The following is an 18,032-nucleotide window of genomic DNA, read 5'->3' as shown; positions in this document are numbered from 1 at the left end:
ATGGAGCTTGCAAGGGGTGACAATGTGATTGTGAAAGCTGTGTGGATCACACTCTCCTTTATCCAGTGTATGGATGGATGAGTAGAAAAATGGGGGCAAAAAAACTAAAGGAAAAGCAGGGTGTGGGGGTTACAATTTGGGTGTTCTGCTTTTACTCTTAACTTTTTATTCTTTAACTTTTTCTGGTACAAGGAAAATGTTAAAAAAAAATAGATCAGGGTGATGAATGAACAACTATATGATGGTAATGTGATCAGTGGATTATATACTTGGATGATTGTATGGTATGTGAATAAATCTTAAAAAAAAAAAAAACCAACACAATTGGAGCTTGGTTGAGCTACATTCCCTTGCTCTCCACAGTAACTGCTTCTTTTTCTCACAGTGAAATTTTGCAGCTCAGCCTGCTGTGCCTGTGGGGAAGGGGTGCCAGCTCTGCAGTTTGGGGAGCTTTCCTTACAATTTTATGCTGTAATCTCAGCTGTTTCGCCCATTCAGACAGCTGTACGATGTTGTCTGGTCACGGATGTCCCCCCCATTAGTGGCTCCAGACTATTTCCTAGTTGTTCCTGGCTATTTACTAGTTGTAACTAAATTCCACACCTCCTGATTTGTCGCCATCTTGCCCCGCCTCCTGCCTGAAAAGCCACTTTTTTAGTTTGAGTAGGTACTCAGAGCTTTCATGTAACCATTTATAGTATATACTAATGATTCTGTTGCCATTATCTTAAAGTTGCAGAAATAAGATGCAAATTAGATTTTTAGCATATTGGCTGATTGCTATAGGCAGATGTTTGCGTTGAAGAACAAAGAATCTAGAGAAAGTAGTTTGTGGGATACAAGATTATTTGGGTAAACTGACATTTTAAGGAATATTTTTGACTTTTTTATTAAGATAATTTATATTACATATACCACTAGTATTGTTTTCATAATTATTACATAGGTTTATAGGATTATCATTTTCTAATGGAAGTGTTAGGTAACTGCTTGATGTTAGCCATAACTTCCTTATCCTTAGAATTTGTAAAGACAGCTTGTGTTGAAATTCGAAGAATCTGTGTTTATCTTTTTCTTAATTATTCAAGCAAGGCAATCATGTATTTGTGAACACCAGTGACCAAATATGAAGGAAACTAACATTTTTCTTTTGAGTTTCCATGTGCCAGATGCCTGCTAGGTGCTTTACAAATATACAATTTAATTTTTGCCACAACAAAACAGAAAACTAAAACCACGTTTTAGGAGGCATAAGAAAGGTTTTTCTAGCTTTTATAAATGCTTTAGTGGATTAAGTGCTGAAGTGAGATGTTACGCAGCATGTTTCCTGTGAAGAGGCAGATGATTTCTTTCATTTTCTCTAAATTATTCCTTGAAAGCCAGGCACAGCAAGGAATCAGATGTTTTAGGTCTTTGCTAAGAAAACTGTTCTAGTACGTTTAATAAGAAAATACTATGCAAAATTAATGAAACCTGTTGCTCTGCAGTGCAGTTCCCAAAGATAAAGATAGACAATGCTTTAAACTGCGCCAGGGAATTGATAAGAAGATTGTCATCTATGTGCAGCAAACAACTAATAAAGAACTTGCCATTGAAAGGTAAGCCTTTTTATTAAGTAGAGCTTAACTCTCAGTTTTTTGTTTTTTGTTTTTTTTTTTTAAATCAAATTGGAATAGTCACATGCTGTATTCAAAAAAGAATTTGCAAAGTCTTTTGTTCCCTAGGGAATGCTTTGGTTAATAAGGGGATAATTGCTTCATCCATTTTGAAGTAGCTCCTATAAATCATCAGCAACTATGCTGACTTCAACTAAGTGATAGTTTTAGGCAAAACATAGAATGTTCTTATCTCAGTTACTGTATTACACTTGATCTTAGCCCAGAAAACCAAGAAGTGATTCTAATTACTATAAAGTAAGAATTATTATCTTGGCAACAGTGATTTATGGAATTCTAATGTATACTTTTTTTTCTATCAGTTCAATTTTTAAGTGGCCTAAGTATATACTCCTTTATGTTACCTTTTTTCCAAATTAATGTCAGATCTTATTTTACAGGTGTTTTGGTCTTCTCCTTAGCCCAGGAAAAGATGTACGAAATAGTGACATGCACTTGTTAGATTTGGTAAGAAATTTTTTTTTATTCTTATTTTTTTGCTGTAGTGTGTATACTATTTCCTCATTAAAGGTTGTTTACTTTGTCTGCTCTGAACCTATTACAAAAACATGATTATAAAGGTGTTCTTGTAAGGAATATACAAAGATAAGGGAATTTCCTTGTTTCTCACTTGCTGTTTATTAGTTTAACCTGGGGTAAGTAACTGCTTAGTCTGAGACTGGTTTCTTGACATACCGTGGTGATCAGTCTTGTTTATCACATAGGGTTGATATGAGAATAAAGGAGATTTATGAGAAAACTCTTTGCAAACTATGATATGCTTAACAAATGGTAGGAGGTATTAGGATTGCTGCTATTATATGAAAATCTTTATAAATTATAGGATTATGTGGTAGTTGTTCACTTGACAAAAGAATTCACTCTAGGATTTAGGTAGAGAATTTCTCTAATATCTTAAAATTTTTATTTGATCTACGAACATTTACTTTACATAAAACTTTTCAGTGACAATTTTATGAATAATTGGTGTATCTTTAATTTTAACTGTAATCATTCACATAGAGTACTACTTTTAAAAAAAAAGTATCTGATCTTTTTTCATATTCTTATCTTTTTATAACTCCTACAGTTGTATTTTTTTAGGCCACAAAATGGGAATTAACTGTTGTTGACTTGGCTTTAACTTAAGGTTTGTTTTTCTTCTTCTTTAGGAATCTATGGGCAAAAGTTCAGATGGAAAGTCCTATGTTATTACTGGGAGCTGGAATCCAAAATCCCCACATTTTCAAGTTGTAAATGAAGAAACTCCTAAAGGTGATGACATACAACTGTGCGATTAGTTTCCCATAATAATATTCAGATTGCTGACATCATACATTTCATGACAACATAAAAACAGAAGTTTTAGTTCCAAGAAGATACCCAAACATTAGGACCACTTGTTTGACCAGTATCCACTGTTTTTGAAATTCTGGTAAAAGCAAAGAATTTGAATAGATGTTTGAGTTTATTATTCAGTTTAACATAGTATCATTTTTTCCCACTCTCCCCTTCTATTTCCCCTTCTCCTTTTTATTTCTTTTTGTTTGTTTTTTAATTTATTTATACATTTTTTGGGAGAAATCTTTTTTTATTTTGAACTTTAACATATGTACATAACAGTGATAACTTCAATGTGGTTTCACGAGTCGTGAGCAAATTTCAAAGAATGTCATGGGTCACAGTTCCTCACCTTTAGCCATTTTCATTATTACAAAATATAATGTACATACAGAAAGGTGTCATCTCTTATGTGCAGCTCAACAAGCAGTCATATAGATAATTTCAAAAATTGTTAGGGGTTACAGTTCCACAGTTTCAGTTCTTTCCTTATTATGCAATACAAGGTATATACAGAAAGGTGAAGACCTTCAAGGCACAATTCAACAAGCAGCTATGGAGCAAATCCCAAAGGATGTTACAGGCTATAGTTCCACCATGTCATTTTCATCCTTCCAGCCATGCTAACACCCCAGCATCCAAAAAATATATATAATTATATAAAGTTTCATTATTCATAGACCTTTGTTCAATCTTATCTTGTTTGTTGCTACCCCTTCCTCTCACTTAATCCCTTACTCCCTCTTCAGGGGTGTCTAGGCAGTGAGCACCCTAACTTGTTCATATTGAAACGGGGTGTCGACAGTATGGGGAAGGGGCTGCATTGATAGTTGGTCTTAAAGGGGTTGTTGCCTCTGGGTTTTAGGACTTGTCTAGTGTAGGACCACTCTGGTGGATTTAAGTTTCCGAGAGATGAAACTTAGTGAGTGCATCTTTTATAGAATTTCAGGTAGGGACCTAGATAATTTCGGAACTACCTTTTTAAAGGCATGGCATACTGTGGCCAATTGGGATGTCCAGCTGGATCTTATATAAGAAAAACCTCCAAGATAGCCTCTTATCTCTATTTGGGATCTCTTATCCCCTGTTACCTCACCTTTTTACCTTTCTCTTTTTTTCCCTTTTGCTCAAGTGGGCATTTTCAATCTCTTGCTGCCAGGGCCAGGCACATTCCTTGGAATCATGTCCCGTGTCATCAGTGATATTCATTCCCCTGGGAGTCATTTCACTCATGGGTGGGGGAGGTTAATGAATTTATTTGTCAAGTTGGGCTTCGCAAGAGAAAGGCCACATCTGAGGAACATAAGAGGTTCCCTGGAGGTTCCTCTTAGGCAGAATTATAAGAGGGCTCAGCCTTCCTATTTACAACCCTAAATTTCACAAGAGCAAGCCTCAAGTTAAGTGCTTGATTTATTAAGTAGTAGGTTCCTAACTTAATATGTATTCTATCCCAAGATAAACAGTTTCTTACATTATCTTCACTTAGTTGTATAATGGACATCTCTCTCAACTTTAAACAATTGTCATAACATAATACATCCCAGAGTTCTTATCAGCTGCCAGTTATTCATCCCTAGCTTTAGTCTAGAGTTGGTAAGATATTCCTATTAATTATAGTCATTAATCCTTAATGGGTAGTTTTTCCATACCATTCTGTTGTTAACCCTCTGCACCAGTGTATACCTTAAATGTATATTGTGCTAACACTCATTTAGGTTTGTGGTGCTGCTCTATGAGTTACGTGCCTTTAACCAACCATTTATGAACGTGTTCGCATTCAGTGAGTCAATGATACTTACAAACCCATTAATGGACCGTAGTCACTCCACCATTCCTATACCATTAAGATCTCCCTTATTATCATATGTGTGCATATTAGATTAAAGTTCCCCCTTCACTAGCTTCTGACTATCTCTAGGTCCCCTGTATTCTACATTGTAAAACACTTATTTTACATTTTTCACAGAGTTCACATTAGTAGTAGCATACAATATCTCTCCTTTTTTGTCTGACTTACTTCGCTCAGCCTTATGTCTTCAGGGTTCATATATGTTCTCACATGTTTCACGACCTTGTTACTTCTTATCGCTGCATAGTATTCCATCATGTATATATACATTTTGTTTATCCACTCATCTGTTGAAGGACATTTTGATTGTTTCCATCTCTTGGCAATTGTGAACAATGCTGCTTTGAACATTGGTGTGCAAGTATTTGTTTGTGTCACTGCTTTCATATCTTCTCAGTATGTACCGACAAGTGAAATTGCTGGATTATAGGGTAACTTGCTGTCTGGTTTTCTGTGGCACCACAAAGCTGTCTTCCAGAGTGGCTGTACCATTATACTGCCCCACCAGCAATGAATAAGTGTTCCAGTTTCTCCACATCCTCTCCACCATTTGTAGTTTCCTGTTTGTCTAATGGCAGCCATTCTTATTGGTGTGAGATGATATCTCATTGTGGTCTTGATTTGCATCTCCCTAAAAGATAGTGAAGCTGAACATTTTTCTCATGTGTTTTGTAGCCATTTGAATTTCCTCTTCGGAAAAAAGTCTTTTCATATCTTTTGCCCATTTTATATTTGGGCTGTTTGTACTATTATCGTTGAGTTTTAGGATCTCTATGTATGCAAGATATCAGTCTCTTATCAGATACACGGTTTCCAAATATTTTCTCTCATTGAGTTGGCTGACTCTTTACCTTCTTGACAAATTCTTTTGAGGTACAGAAGCTTTTAAGTTTGAGTACTTCCCATTTATCTATTTTTTTCTTTCATTGCTTGTGCTTTGAGTGTGAGGTCTAAGAAGCAGCCTCCTAATGCTAAGTCTTGAAGATGTTTCCCTACATTATCTTCTAGGAGTTTTATGGTACTGTCTCTTCTTTTGAGGTCTTTGATCCACTTTGAGTTAATTTTTTACTACAGTGTGAAATAGGGGTCCTCTTTTCTTCTTTTGGATATGGATATCCAGTTCTCCCAGCCCCATTTGTTGAAGAGACTGTTATGTCCCTGTTCAGTGGTTTTGGGGCCTTATCAAAAATCAGTCAACCATAGATCTGGGGGTCTGTTTCCAAATTAGCAGTTTATTTCCATTGATCAGTATGTCTATCTTTGTGCCAATACCATGCTGTTTTCACCACTGTGGCTTTATATTAAGTTTCTAAGTCAGCTAGTATGTCTTCCCACTTCGTTTTTCTTTTTTAGAATATTTTTACCAATTAGAGGTATCTTTCCCTTCCAACTAAATTTAATAACTGTCATTTCCTAGTTTGCAAAGTAGTTTGTTGGAATTTTGGTTGGAGTTGCATTGAATCTTTAGGTCATTTTGGGTAGGATTGACATCTTAATGTGGTTTTGCCATACTAACCATGAACATGGAATATCTGTCCATCTCTTTAGGTCCCCTTTTATTTCTCTTCATAATGTTATGTGATTTTCTGTGTAGAGGTGTTTTATATCCTCAGTTAATTTTATTCTTAGGTACATGATTTTTTTTAGTTGTATTGAGAATGGAGTCTTTTTCTTGAGTGTCTCTTCAGTTAGGTCATTTCTAGTGTATAGGAACATTACTGACTTATGTGCATTAATCTTGTATCCCTTCTCTTTTCTTAATTTGTTTATTAGCTCAAGTAGTTGAATCGTAGATTTCTCAAGGTTTTCCAAGTGTAAGATCATATCATCTGCAAATAATGACAGCTTTACTTTTCCTTTCCAATTTGGATGCCTTTTATTTGTTTTTCATGCCATATTGCTCTGGTTAGCACTATGTTAAATAATAGTGGTGTCAGTGGGCATCCTTGTCTCATTCCTAATGTTGGAGGGAATGCTTTCAGTCCCTCACCATTGAGTACTATACTGGCTGTAGGTTTTTCGTATATGCTCTTTATCATATTGAGGAAGTTTCCTTCAATTCCTGCCATTTGAAGTGTTTCTATCAAAAAAGTTTGCTGAATTTTGTCGCATGCTTTTTCAGCATCTATTGAAATGATTATTTGATGTTTCCCTTTTGATTTGTTAATATGTTGTATTACATTGATGGATTTTCTTATGTTGAACCACCCTTGCATGACTGGAATGAACCCCACTTGGTCATGGTGTATGATTTTTTTAATGTGTCTTTGGATTCAATTTGCAAGTATTTTCTTGAGAATTTTTTTATCTATATTCATTAGGGAGATTGGCCTGTAGTTTTCCTTTCTTGTGGCATCTTTATGTGGCTTTAGTATTAATGTTGGCTTCATAAAATGAGCTAGAGAGTGTTCCATTTTCTTCAGTTTTCTGAAAGAGTTTAAGTAGGATTGATGTCAGTTCCTTTTGGAAAGTTGGGTAAAATTCCCCTGTGAAGTCGCCTGGCCCTGGGCTTTAATTTGTAGGATGATTTTTGATGACTGGGTTTCTTTGCTCGTGATTCCTTTGTTGAGGTCTTCTGTTTCTTCTCTGCTCAGTCTAGGTTGTTCTTGTGTTTTCCAGGAAAATATCCATTTCCTTTAAATTATCTAGTTTGTTGGCATACAGTTGTTCATAGTATCCTCTTACGATTTTTTAAATTTCTTCGGAATCCGCAGTAATGTCCCCCCTTTCATTTATTATTTTGTTTATTTTGGTCTTCTGCCTTTTTGACTTTGTTATTCTTACTAAGGGTTTGTCAATCTTGTTGATCTTCTCAAAGAAGCAACTTTTGGTTTTGTTTATTCTCTATTGATTTTTTGTTGTTGTTCTCCATATCATTTATTTTTGCTTTAATCCTTTTTTTTTTTTTTCTTCTACTTGCTTTAGGATTAGTTTGCTGATCATTTTCTAGCTTCTTCAGTTGTTCCACTTTAGCTCTTTCATCCTTTTTAATGTATTCATTTAGAGCTATAAATTTCTCCCCTCAATACTGCCTTTGCTGCATCCCATAAGTTTTGATATGTGGTGTTCTTGTTCTCATTTGTTTCTAGATATTTAGCAGTTTCTTTTGCAGTTTCATCTTTGACCTGTTGATTGTTTAGGAGTGTGTTGTTTAACTTCCACGTAAGTGTGAATGTTGTAGATCTTTAATGGCGATTCACTTCTAGTTGCATTCCATTGTGATCAGGGAATGTGTTTTGAATAAGTTCAGTCTTTTTACGTTTATTTAGGCTTGTTTTATGCCCTAGCATCTGATCTATCTTGGAGAAAGTTCCATGAGCACTAGAGAAGAATGTACATCCTGGTAATTTGGGATTTAAAGCTCTATATCTGTCTGTAATGTCTAATTCATATATCACATTGTTTAGATTCTCCATTTCCTTTTTGATCCTCTGTCTGATTGATCTATCTGTAGGAGAGAGTGATGTATTGAAGTCTCCCACAATTATTGTGGAATCATCTATTGCTTCTTCAGTTTGCCAATGTTTCCTCATACACTTAAGAGCACTTTGATTGGCTGCATAAACATTTATGGTTGTTATTTCTTCTTGATGAATTGTCCCTTTTATTAGTATATAATGTCCTTCTTTGTCTCTTAGGATATTTAAAGTCTATCTTTTATGAAGTTGGTATTAGTACCCCTGCTTTCTTTTGGCTATAGCTTGCAGGGAGTTTTTTTTTTCTTCCATCCTTTTACTTTTAATTTCTTTGTGTTGCTAAGATATGTCTCTTGTAAACAACATATTGACAGTTCATATATTTTAATCCATTCTGCCAATCTGTATCTTTTTCTAATGCAGTTTTATTGAGATATAATCACATAACATACAACCATTCAAAGAGTACAATCTGTTGTTAACGGTATCATATATTTATGCTTTCATCACCACAGTCAAACTTTGAACATTTTCTTTATTGCAAAGAATAAAATGAAAATTAAAATAAAAAAAGAATATGCAAGACATCCCATTCCCCTCCTCCCCCCATTGTTCATTTACTTTTTTTAATGCAGTTTAATTTAGATATATTCACACACCCTGTAGTCATCCACAGTGTAGTCAGTTATTCACAGCAGTGTCGTACAGTTGTGCATTCATCACCAGAATCAAATTTTGAACTTTTCCTTACTCCAAAATAAAAATAAAAGCACAAAAGAACACCTGAATCTTTCCATCCCCTCCATCCCACCCTATTCTTCATCTAATTTTTGTCTTAGTTTTTCCACTCCTCTGTCCATAGACTGGATGTAAGGAGAGCGAGCCACAAGGTTTTCATAGTCACATAGTCACACTATGCAATCTATATAGTTATACAATCGTTCTCCAGAACCGAGGTCACTGGGTTGCAGTTTGACAGCTTCAGGTATTTCCTCCTAGCCATTCCAACACACTAAAGACTAAAAGGTGCTATCTATATAGCACATAGGATACCCTTCAGAGTGACCTTTTGACTACATTTTAAATCTCTCAGGCACTGGAACCCTACTTTGCTTCATCTCTCTTCTCCCTTTTGGTCAAGAAGATCATCTCAATCCCACAGTGTTGGGTCCAGGCTCATCTCCAGGAGTCATTTCTCTCATTGCCCAGGGGATTCACACCCCTGGGAGTCACATCCCATGTAGTGGAGAGGGTAGTGAGTTCACTTGCCCAGTGGGTTTAGAGAAAGGGGTGCCACATCTGAGCAACAAAGAGGCTCTCAGGGGGGACTCCTGGGCACAGTTATAAGTGGGCTTAGCGTCTCCATTGCAGCAACTAGCCTCACAGCAACTAGCCCCCAGATCAAGGGCTCGGCCCACTAAATTGGGAGTCCTCAGTGTTTGCCGGAAAATCAGCAATAGCCCAGGTGGGAAAGTCAAAACATTTCCACATTTCTCCCCAGCTCCTCGGGGGGAGCCCTGCAAATACACTTAAACTTTCTGTCCATATCACTGTGGGATGTGTCGTGATTTCACCCCAGCCTGTACAGACTCAACAAATCCCACTTCCCATTCCCTGTTTCCTGCACCTATGGTGGTCAAACAAACTGATTGTACAAGTTAGATTATCTAGTGAGCTACAGAAAATAAAGATCCTGCACCAAATAAACATTTCCTCCCTTGGTCTCACACATAAGTTTTAGTTTTAAAACTGAGTCAGTATCGTCCTTTGCCCTTGGGCCTGATTTGCCTTAGCCCCAACCAGATCCTCTTCATTCATCTCTCTAGTTAACATCTGAATTCTTTTTCACCTCTTTCAGTGGTTGCTATATGGGGTAATAGTGATACTCATAGCTGCCAAGTTCTAGCTCCGAGTCTCGTGTCACACAGATGCCCAAAGTTCTAGAGACTGACCAGGTTATACACAAGGAGCTCAGCATCTCAGAATTTAGAGATAAGCATTACAATTTGGGAATAGATGTGACTCCTGTAAGAGCTTACAATTTAGAGACCATTACAATAAGCATTTCTCTGATAAGCTGTGCTTTTAAGATTCAGTTCTCAGAGTTTACACATTATAGTTAGTCTATATTACTGACGCATCATAATGTTTTTCCTCTCCTTTCTTCCATGCTTCACTTAAAATGCTGTGCTCAAGATTCATTCACCTAGTTGTGTGTCTCACAGCTTCATTTCTTCTTGTAGCCTCTCGGTTTTCTATTATATGCATACACCACAGTTCACCATTCTGTTCATCAGTCAGTGTACTCTTAGGCCACTTCCATCTGTTGAAAATAGTGAATACTGCCACCGTATATACAGGTGCTTAAATGTCCATTCGTGTCCCTGCTCTTCGATCTTCCGTGTATATATTCCGTACTGAGGTTGCAGGACCATGAAGCCCACACATACCTAGCTTCTTGTGGGACTACCATACTGTCCTCCAGATAGGCTGCACCATTCTGCTTCCCCACCAACAGTGAATACATATATCTTTCTCTCCAATTTCTCTCCAACACTTGTGTCCCTTTGTTTATTTTTTTCCCTGCAACTTTATAGGGATACATTCAAATACCATACAGTCATCCACAGTGTACAGTTGTTTACAGTATAATTATATGGTTGTGCATTCGTCTCCACTATTAGTACTTACACATTACTCAAAAAAAAAAAAAAAAAAAAAAAGAAACAATAGAATAATAAAAAGTATAAAAGTAAAATAAAATGCAGTGTTTAGGTCAGTCAAAAACACCACTATCAAGAATCTTATACCTCTCCTCTATACCCCTCCCTCCCAGAAATTCAGCTTTGGTATATTGCTCCATTTAATGGGAGCATACTACAATTGTTATTGTTAACCCCAGACTCTATTTGTATTGGTTATATTCTTCCCCCCAGTACCCTCCCCTTTTCAACATCCCTCAAGTTTACCATTCATCTGTTCTCCCTCATGTAAAAACATTTTTACATTTGTGTATTTAGTCACCATCACTGACCATCTTAGGTTTCACCAAGCTACAGAGTCCCAGTCTCTATCATCCATCCTACCCTTTGGTATCACACATGTCTCCAGCCTTCCTTCCTCAACCCCACTCACAGACATCTTTGGTCAATGCACCTACAATACTGTACTAACATCACACAGCACTGCACTCTCCATTTCTGGATCTACACAGTCAATCCTGTTGAACATTCTATAATCCTTCATTATGAAGTGCCTGATTTCTAACAACTTCTGTCTCCTGATAACCTGTGTTCTCAATTTTAACTCTCAAAGTTTGTTCATTAATGTTAGTTCATCTTAGTAGACCATACATTATTTGTCCTTTTGTTTCTGGCTAAGTTCGGTGAACATAATGTCCTCAAGGTTCGTCCACGTTATTATACATTCCGTGACTTTGTTCTGTCTTACAGCTGTGTAATATTCCATTGTGTGTTTATACCACAGTTTGTTTATCCACTTGTCCATTGATGGACTTCTGGGCTGTTTCCATCTCTTGGAAATTGTAAATAATGCCACTATAAACTGTAAACATCAGTTTACAAATGTCCGTTTGTCTCTTAGCTTTCAGTTCCTCTGGCTATATACCTAGTAAGGGAATTGCTGGATCATATGGCAGATCTATACCTAGCTTCCTGGGAAACCACCACACTGTCTTCCTGAGTGGTTGCACCATTCTGCGTTCCCACCAACAGTGAATAAGTGTGCCTCTTTCTCCACATTCTCTCCAGCACTTGTAATTTTCTGTTCTTTGGATAATGGCCTTTCTGGTAGGTGTGATTTGATATCTCATTGTGGTATTGATTTGCATTTCCCTAATAGCCACTAAATTGAACATCTTTTCCTATACACAAGTAATGAGCAAGAGGAGGAGGTAATTGAGGAAAAAATTACATTTACAATAGCAACCAAAAGAATCAAGTATTTAGGAATAAATGTAACCAAGGCCACAAAAGTCCTATACAGAGACAACTATAAGAAACTGCTAAAAGAAAATGAATAGGACCTATAAAAAAGGAAGAACATACCATGCTCATGGATTGGAAAACTAGACATAGTTAAGATGTCTATTCTACTTAAACTGATTTATAGATTCAATACAATACCAATTAAAATCCCATCAACTTACTTGGCAGAAATGGAAAAACCAATAACAAAATTCATTTGGAAGGGCATGGTGTCCCAAATAATGAAAAGTATCTTGAGAAAGAGGAAGGAAGTGGGAGGTCTCTCACTACCTGACTTTGAAGCATACTGCAAATCAACAGTGGTCAAAACAGCTTGGTACTGGCATAAAGATAGATATACTAACCAGTGGAATCATATTAAGTGTTCAGAAATAGAACTCTCATCTACAGACATTGGATCTTTGGTAAGGTAGTCAGGTCAAGTCAACTAGAGCGAGCAGCCTCTTCAATAAATGGTGTCTGGAGAACTGGATTTCTATATCCAAACGAATGAAAGAGGACTCCCCCGACACTTTATACAAAAATTAACTCAAAATGGTTTAAGGATCTAAACAGTGCTAAGATAATAAGATGTGAAGAAGAAAGTATAGGGAAATATCTTACGAATCTAGTGATAGGAGGTGGCTTCCTATACCTTATACCCAAAGCACAAGCAATCAAGAAATACATAAATTGGATCTTCTCAAAATTAAACACTATTGTACATCGAAGGACTTTATCAGAAAAGGCACCCTACGCAATGGGGATAGTATTCGGAAACCACATATCAGATAAGGGTTTGATATCCAGAGTATATAAAGAAATCCTACAATTCAACAAGAGAAAGACAAACAACCCAATTAAAAAATGGGCAAAAGACATGGATAGACACTTTTCTGAAGAGGAAATACAAATGGCTCAATCTATGTCTTTTAACTGGGGAGTTGAATCCATTCACGTTTACTGTGAAGGCATTTCTTGAATCAGCCGTATTATCCTTAGGTTTTTATTTGTCAGATGTATTTTTCCCCTCTCTCTTTATTTCCTTTAAGGTAACCTTCCTAAAACTCTTCAGTTTTGTGCCCTTTCTCCAGCCCTCTCTCTCTCCTTTATTTTTTCTCAGCCATTATTACTCCCTGTAGTAGTTCTTATAGGGCAGGTCTCTTGTTAGCAAATTCTCTGTTTGTCTTTGAAAATTTCATGCTATTCCTCAATTTTGAGGTAGAGCTTTTCTGGATAAAGAATTCTTGGCTGTTAGTTTTTCTCTTTCAGAATTTTAAATATTTCATGCTACTGCCTTCACACTTCCATGGTGCCATCTGAGTAGTCAGATGTCTGAGTAGTTCCCCTTGTATGTGTTGAGTCACTTCTCCCTTGTTGCTTTGAGAACTTTCTCCTTCTCTTCAGCATTTGACAATCTGATCAGAGTATATCTCGGAGTGGGTTTCTTTGTATTTATTCTATTTGGGGTTCTTTGGGCATCTTTGGTTTGCATGTTTATGTTGTTTAGAAGGGTTGGGAAGTTTTCCCCAATAATGTCTTTGAACACTCTTCCTAGCCCTTTACTCTTCTCTTCCACTTCTGGAACACCAGTAATTCTCATATTTTTGCCTCTATGTTGTCCATCATTTCCCTGAGATCCATTTCAAATTTTTCAATTTTTTTTTTTACCATTTATTCTTTTTTTATATATATTTTATTTTATTTTTATTATTATTTTTTTTCTTTTTTTTTGTTTTTTTCTTTTTTTTTGTTTTATGGTACTTTCTTTTATATTGAGATCTTTGGTCCATTTTGAGTTAATTTTTGTGTAGGGGGTGAGGTAGGGGTCCTCTTTCATTCTTTTGGATATGGATATCCAACTCTCCCAGCCCCATTTGTTGAAAAGACCATTATGGCTCAGTTCAGTGACTTTGGGGGCCTTATCAAAGATCAGTCGGCCATAGATCTGAGGGTCTATCTCCGAATTCTCAATTCGATTCCATTGATCTATATGTCTATCTTTGTGCCAGTACCATGCTGTTTTGGCAACTGTGGCTTTATAATAAGCTTCAAAGTCAGGGAGTGTAAGTCCTCCCACTTCGTTTTTCTTTTTTAGAGTGTCTTTAGCAATTCGAGGCATCTTCCCTTTCCAAATAAATTTGATAACTAGCTTTTCCAAGTCTGCAAAGTAGATTGTTGGAATTTTGATTGGGATTGCATTGAATCTGTAGATGAGTTTGGGTAGAATTGACATCTTAATGACATTTAGCCTTCCTATCCATGAACATGGAATATTTTTCCATCTTTTAAGGTCCCCTTCTATTTCTTTTAGTAGAGTTATGTAGTTTTCTTTGTATAGGTCTTTTACATCTTTGGTTAAGTTTATTCCTAGGTACTTGATTTTTTTAGTTGCTATTGAAAATGGTATGTTTTTCTTGAGTGTCTCTTCAGTTTGTTCATTTCTAGCATATAGAAACATTACTGACTTATGTGCATTAACCTTGTATCCCGCTACTTTGCTAAATTTGTTTATTAGCTCTAGTAGCTGTATCGTCGATTTCTCAGGGTTTTCTAGCTATAAGATCATATCATCTGCAAACAATGACAGTTTTACTTCTTCTATTCCAATTTGGATGCCTTTTATTTCTTTGTCTTGCTGGATTGCCCTGGCTAGCACTTCCAGCACAGTGTTGAATAACAGTGGTGATAGTGGGCATCCTTGTCTTGTTCCTGATCTTAGAGGGAAGGCTTTCAGTCTCTCACCATTGAGTACTATGCTGGCTGTGGGTTTTTCATATATGCTCTTTATCATGTTGAGGAAGTTTCCTTCAATTCCTACCTTTTGAAGTGTTTTTATCAAAAAGGGATGTTGGATTTTGTCAAATGCTTTTTCAGCATCTATTGAGATGATCAATTGATTTTTCCCTTTTGACTTGTTAATGTGTTGTAATACATTGATTGATTTTCTTATGTTGAACCATCCTTGCATGCCTGGAATAAACCCCACTTGGTCATGGTGTATGATTTTTTTAATGTGTCTTTGGATTCGATTTGCAAGTATTTTGTTGAGGATTTTTGCATCTATATTCATTAGGGAGATTGGCCGGTAGTTTTCCTTTTTTGTAGCGTCTTTGCCTGGTTTTGGTATTAGATTGATGTTAGCTTCATAAAATGAGTTAGGTAGTGTTCCATTTTCTTCGATGTTTTGAAAGAGTTTGAGTAAGATTGGTGTCAGTTCTTTCTGGAAAGTTTGGTAGAATTCCCCTGTGAAGCCATCTTGCCCTGGGCATTTATTTGTGGGAAGATTTTTGATGACTGATTGGATCTCTTTGCTTGTGATGGGTTGGTTGAGGTCTTCTATTTCTTCTCTGGTCAGTCTAGGTTGTTCATATGTTTCCAGGAAATTGTCCATTTCCTCTACATTATCCAGTTTGTTGCCATACAGTTGTTCATAGTATCCTGTTATAATTTTTTTAATTTCTTCAGGATCTGCAGTTATGTCACCTTTTTCATTCATTATTTTGTTTATATGGGTCTTCTCTCTTTTTGATTTTGTCAGTCTAGCTAGGGGCTTGTCAATCTTGTTGATCTTCTCAAAGAACCAACTTTTGGTGATATTTATCCTCTCTATTGTTTTTTTATTCTCTATGTCATTTATTTCTGCTTTAATCCTTGTTATTTCTTTTCTTGTATTTGGTTTAGGATTGGTTTGCTGTTCATTTTCTAGCTTCTTCAGTTGATCCATTAGTTCTTTGATTTTGGCTCTTTCTTCCTTTTTAATATATGCGTTTAGTGCTATAAATTTCCCCCTTAGCACTGCTTTTGCTGCATCCCATAGGTTTTGGTATGTTATGTTCTCATTTTCATTCGTCTCTATATATTTAGCAATTTCTCTTGCTATTTCTTCTTTAACCCACTGATTATTTATGAGTGTGTTGTTTAACCTCCAGGTATTTGTGAATTTTCTAAGTCTCTGATGGTTATTGACTTCTAATTGTATTCCATTGTGGTCAGAGAATGTGCTTTGAATAATTTCAATCTTTTTAAATTTATTGAGGCTTGTTTTATGTCCCAGCATATGATCTATTCTGGAGAAAGTTCCATGAGCACTAGAAAAGTATGTGTATCCTGGTGATTTGGGACGTAATGTCCTGTATATGTCTGTTAAATCTAATTCATTTATCAGATTGTTTAGGTTTTCAATTTCCTTATTCGTCTTCTGTCTGGTTGATCTATCTATAGGAGAGAGTGATGTGTTGAAGTCTCCCACAATTATTGTGGAAACATCAATTGCTTCCTTTAGTTTTGCCAGTGTTTCTCTCATGTATTTTGTGGCACCTTGGTTGGGTGCATCGACATTTACGATTGTTATTTCTTCTTGCTGAATTGCCCCTTTTATTAGTACGTAGTGGCCTTCTTTGTCTCTCAAAACATCCCTGCATTTGAAGTCTATTTTATCTGAGATTAATATTGCTACACCTGCTTTCTTTTGGCTGTAGCTTGCATGAAATATTTTTTTCCATCCTTTCACTTTCAGTTTCTTTGTGTCCTTGTGTCTAAGATGAGTCTCTTGTATGCAACATATTGATGGTTCATTTTTTTTGATCCATTCTGCGAATCTATATCTTTTAATTGGGGAGTTTAATCCATTTACATTCAATGTTATAACCGTGAAGGCATTTCTTGAATCAGCCATCTTATCCTTTGGTTTATGTTTGTCATATTTTCCCCCTCTGTCTATTAATATCCTTTATTGTACCCATACCGAATCTCTTTAGTACTGAACCTTTCTCCAGGTCTCTCTGTCCTGTCTTTGTTTCTCTGTCTGTAGGGATCCCTTGAGTATCTCCAGTAGGGCAGGTCTCTTGTTAGCAAATTCTCTCAGCATTTGTTTGTCTGTGAAAAATTTAAGCTCTCCCTCGAATTTGAAGGAGAGCTTTGCTGGATAAAGTATTCTTGGCTGGAAATTTTTCTCACTCAGAATTTTAAATATATCGTGCCACTGCCTTCTTGCCTCCATGGTGGCTGCTGAGTAGTCACTACTTAGTCTTATGCTGTTTCCTTTGTATGTGGTGAATTGCTTTTCTCTTGCTGCTTTCAGAACTTGCTCCTTCTCTTCTGTGTTTGATAGTGTGATCACTATATGTCTCGGAGTGGGTTTATTTGGATTTATTCTATTTGGAGTTCGCTGAGCATTTATGATTTGTGTATTTATGTTGTTTAGAAGATTTGGGAAGTTTTCCCCAACAATTTCTTTGAATACTCTTCCTAGACCTTTACCCTTTTCTTCCCCTTCTGGGACACCAATGAGTCTTATATTTGGACGTTTCATATTATCTATCATATCCCTGAGGTCCATTTCAATTTTTTCAATTTTTTTCCCCATTCTTTCTTTTATGCTTTCATTTTCCATTCTGTCATTTTCGAGGTCACTGATTCGTTGTTCAACTTCCTCTAGTCTTGTACTATGAGTGTCCAGAATCTTTTTAATTTGGTCAACAGTTTCTTTAATTTCCATAAGATCATCCATTTTTTTATTTAGTCTTGCAATGTCTTCTTTATGCTCTTCTAGGGTCTTCTTGATTTCCTTTGTCTCCCGTACTATGGTCTCATTGTTCATCTTTAGTTCTTTGAGTAGCTGCTCTAGGTGCTGTGTCTCTTCTGGTCTTTTGATTTGGGTGCTTGGGCTTGGGTTATCCATATCGTCTGGTTTTTTCATATGCTTTATAATTTTCTGTTGTTTTTGGCCTCGTGGCATTTGCTGAACTTGATAGGGTTCTTTTAGAATTTGTAGACCAATTGA

General features: G+C 36.3%; 1 protein-coding gene across 4 annotated transcripts in view; it reads left to right on the top strand.

Moving 5' to 3' along the window:
* The window catches only part of RABGAP1 (RAB GTPase activating protein 1), a 200,635-nt gene that overhangs the window by 58,390 nt on the left and 124,213 nt on the right, over nt 1-18,032 (top strand). For 3 of the 4 annotated variants that reach the window (XR_005210750.1, XM_037798308.1, XM_037798309.1), the window contains 3 exons: nt 1,488-1,598; nt 2,057-2,123; nt 2,828-2,930. Coding sequence is in view for 3 of the 4 variants with exons in the window: in XM_037798308.1 (XP_037654236.1) it covers nt 1,488-1,598; nt 2,057-2,123; nt 2,828-2,930 (281 nt within the window). In the remaining variant the exon portion in view is untranslated. The remainder of the gene's footprint in view (nt 1-1,487; nt 1,599-2,056; nt 2,124-2,827; nt 2,931-18,032) is intronic. The other variant, XM_037798310.1, reaches the window with a different exon arrangement.

Source organism: Choloepus didactylus, chromosome 10 (genome assembly GCF_015220235.1).
Source record: "Choloepus didactylus isolate mChoDid1 chromosome 10, mChoDid1.pri, whole genome shotgun sequence".
NCBI lineage: Eukaryota > Metazoa > Chordata > Mammalia > Pilosa > Megalonychidae > Choloepus > Choloepus didactylus.
The sequence above is the reverse complement of the archived record's forward strand: the minus strand, read 5'-3'. Positions and strand labels throughout refer to the sequence as shown.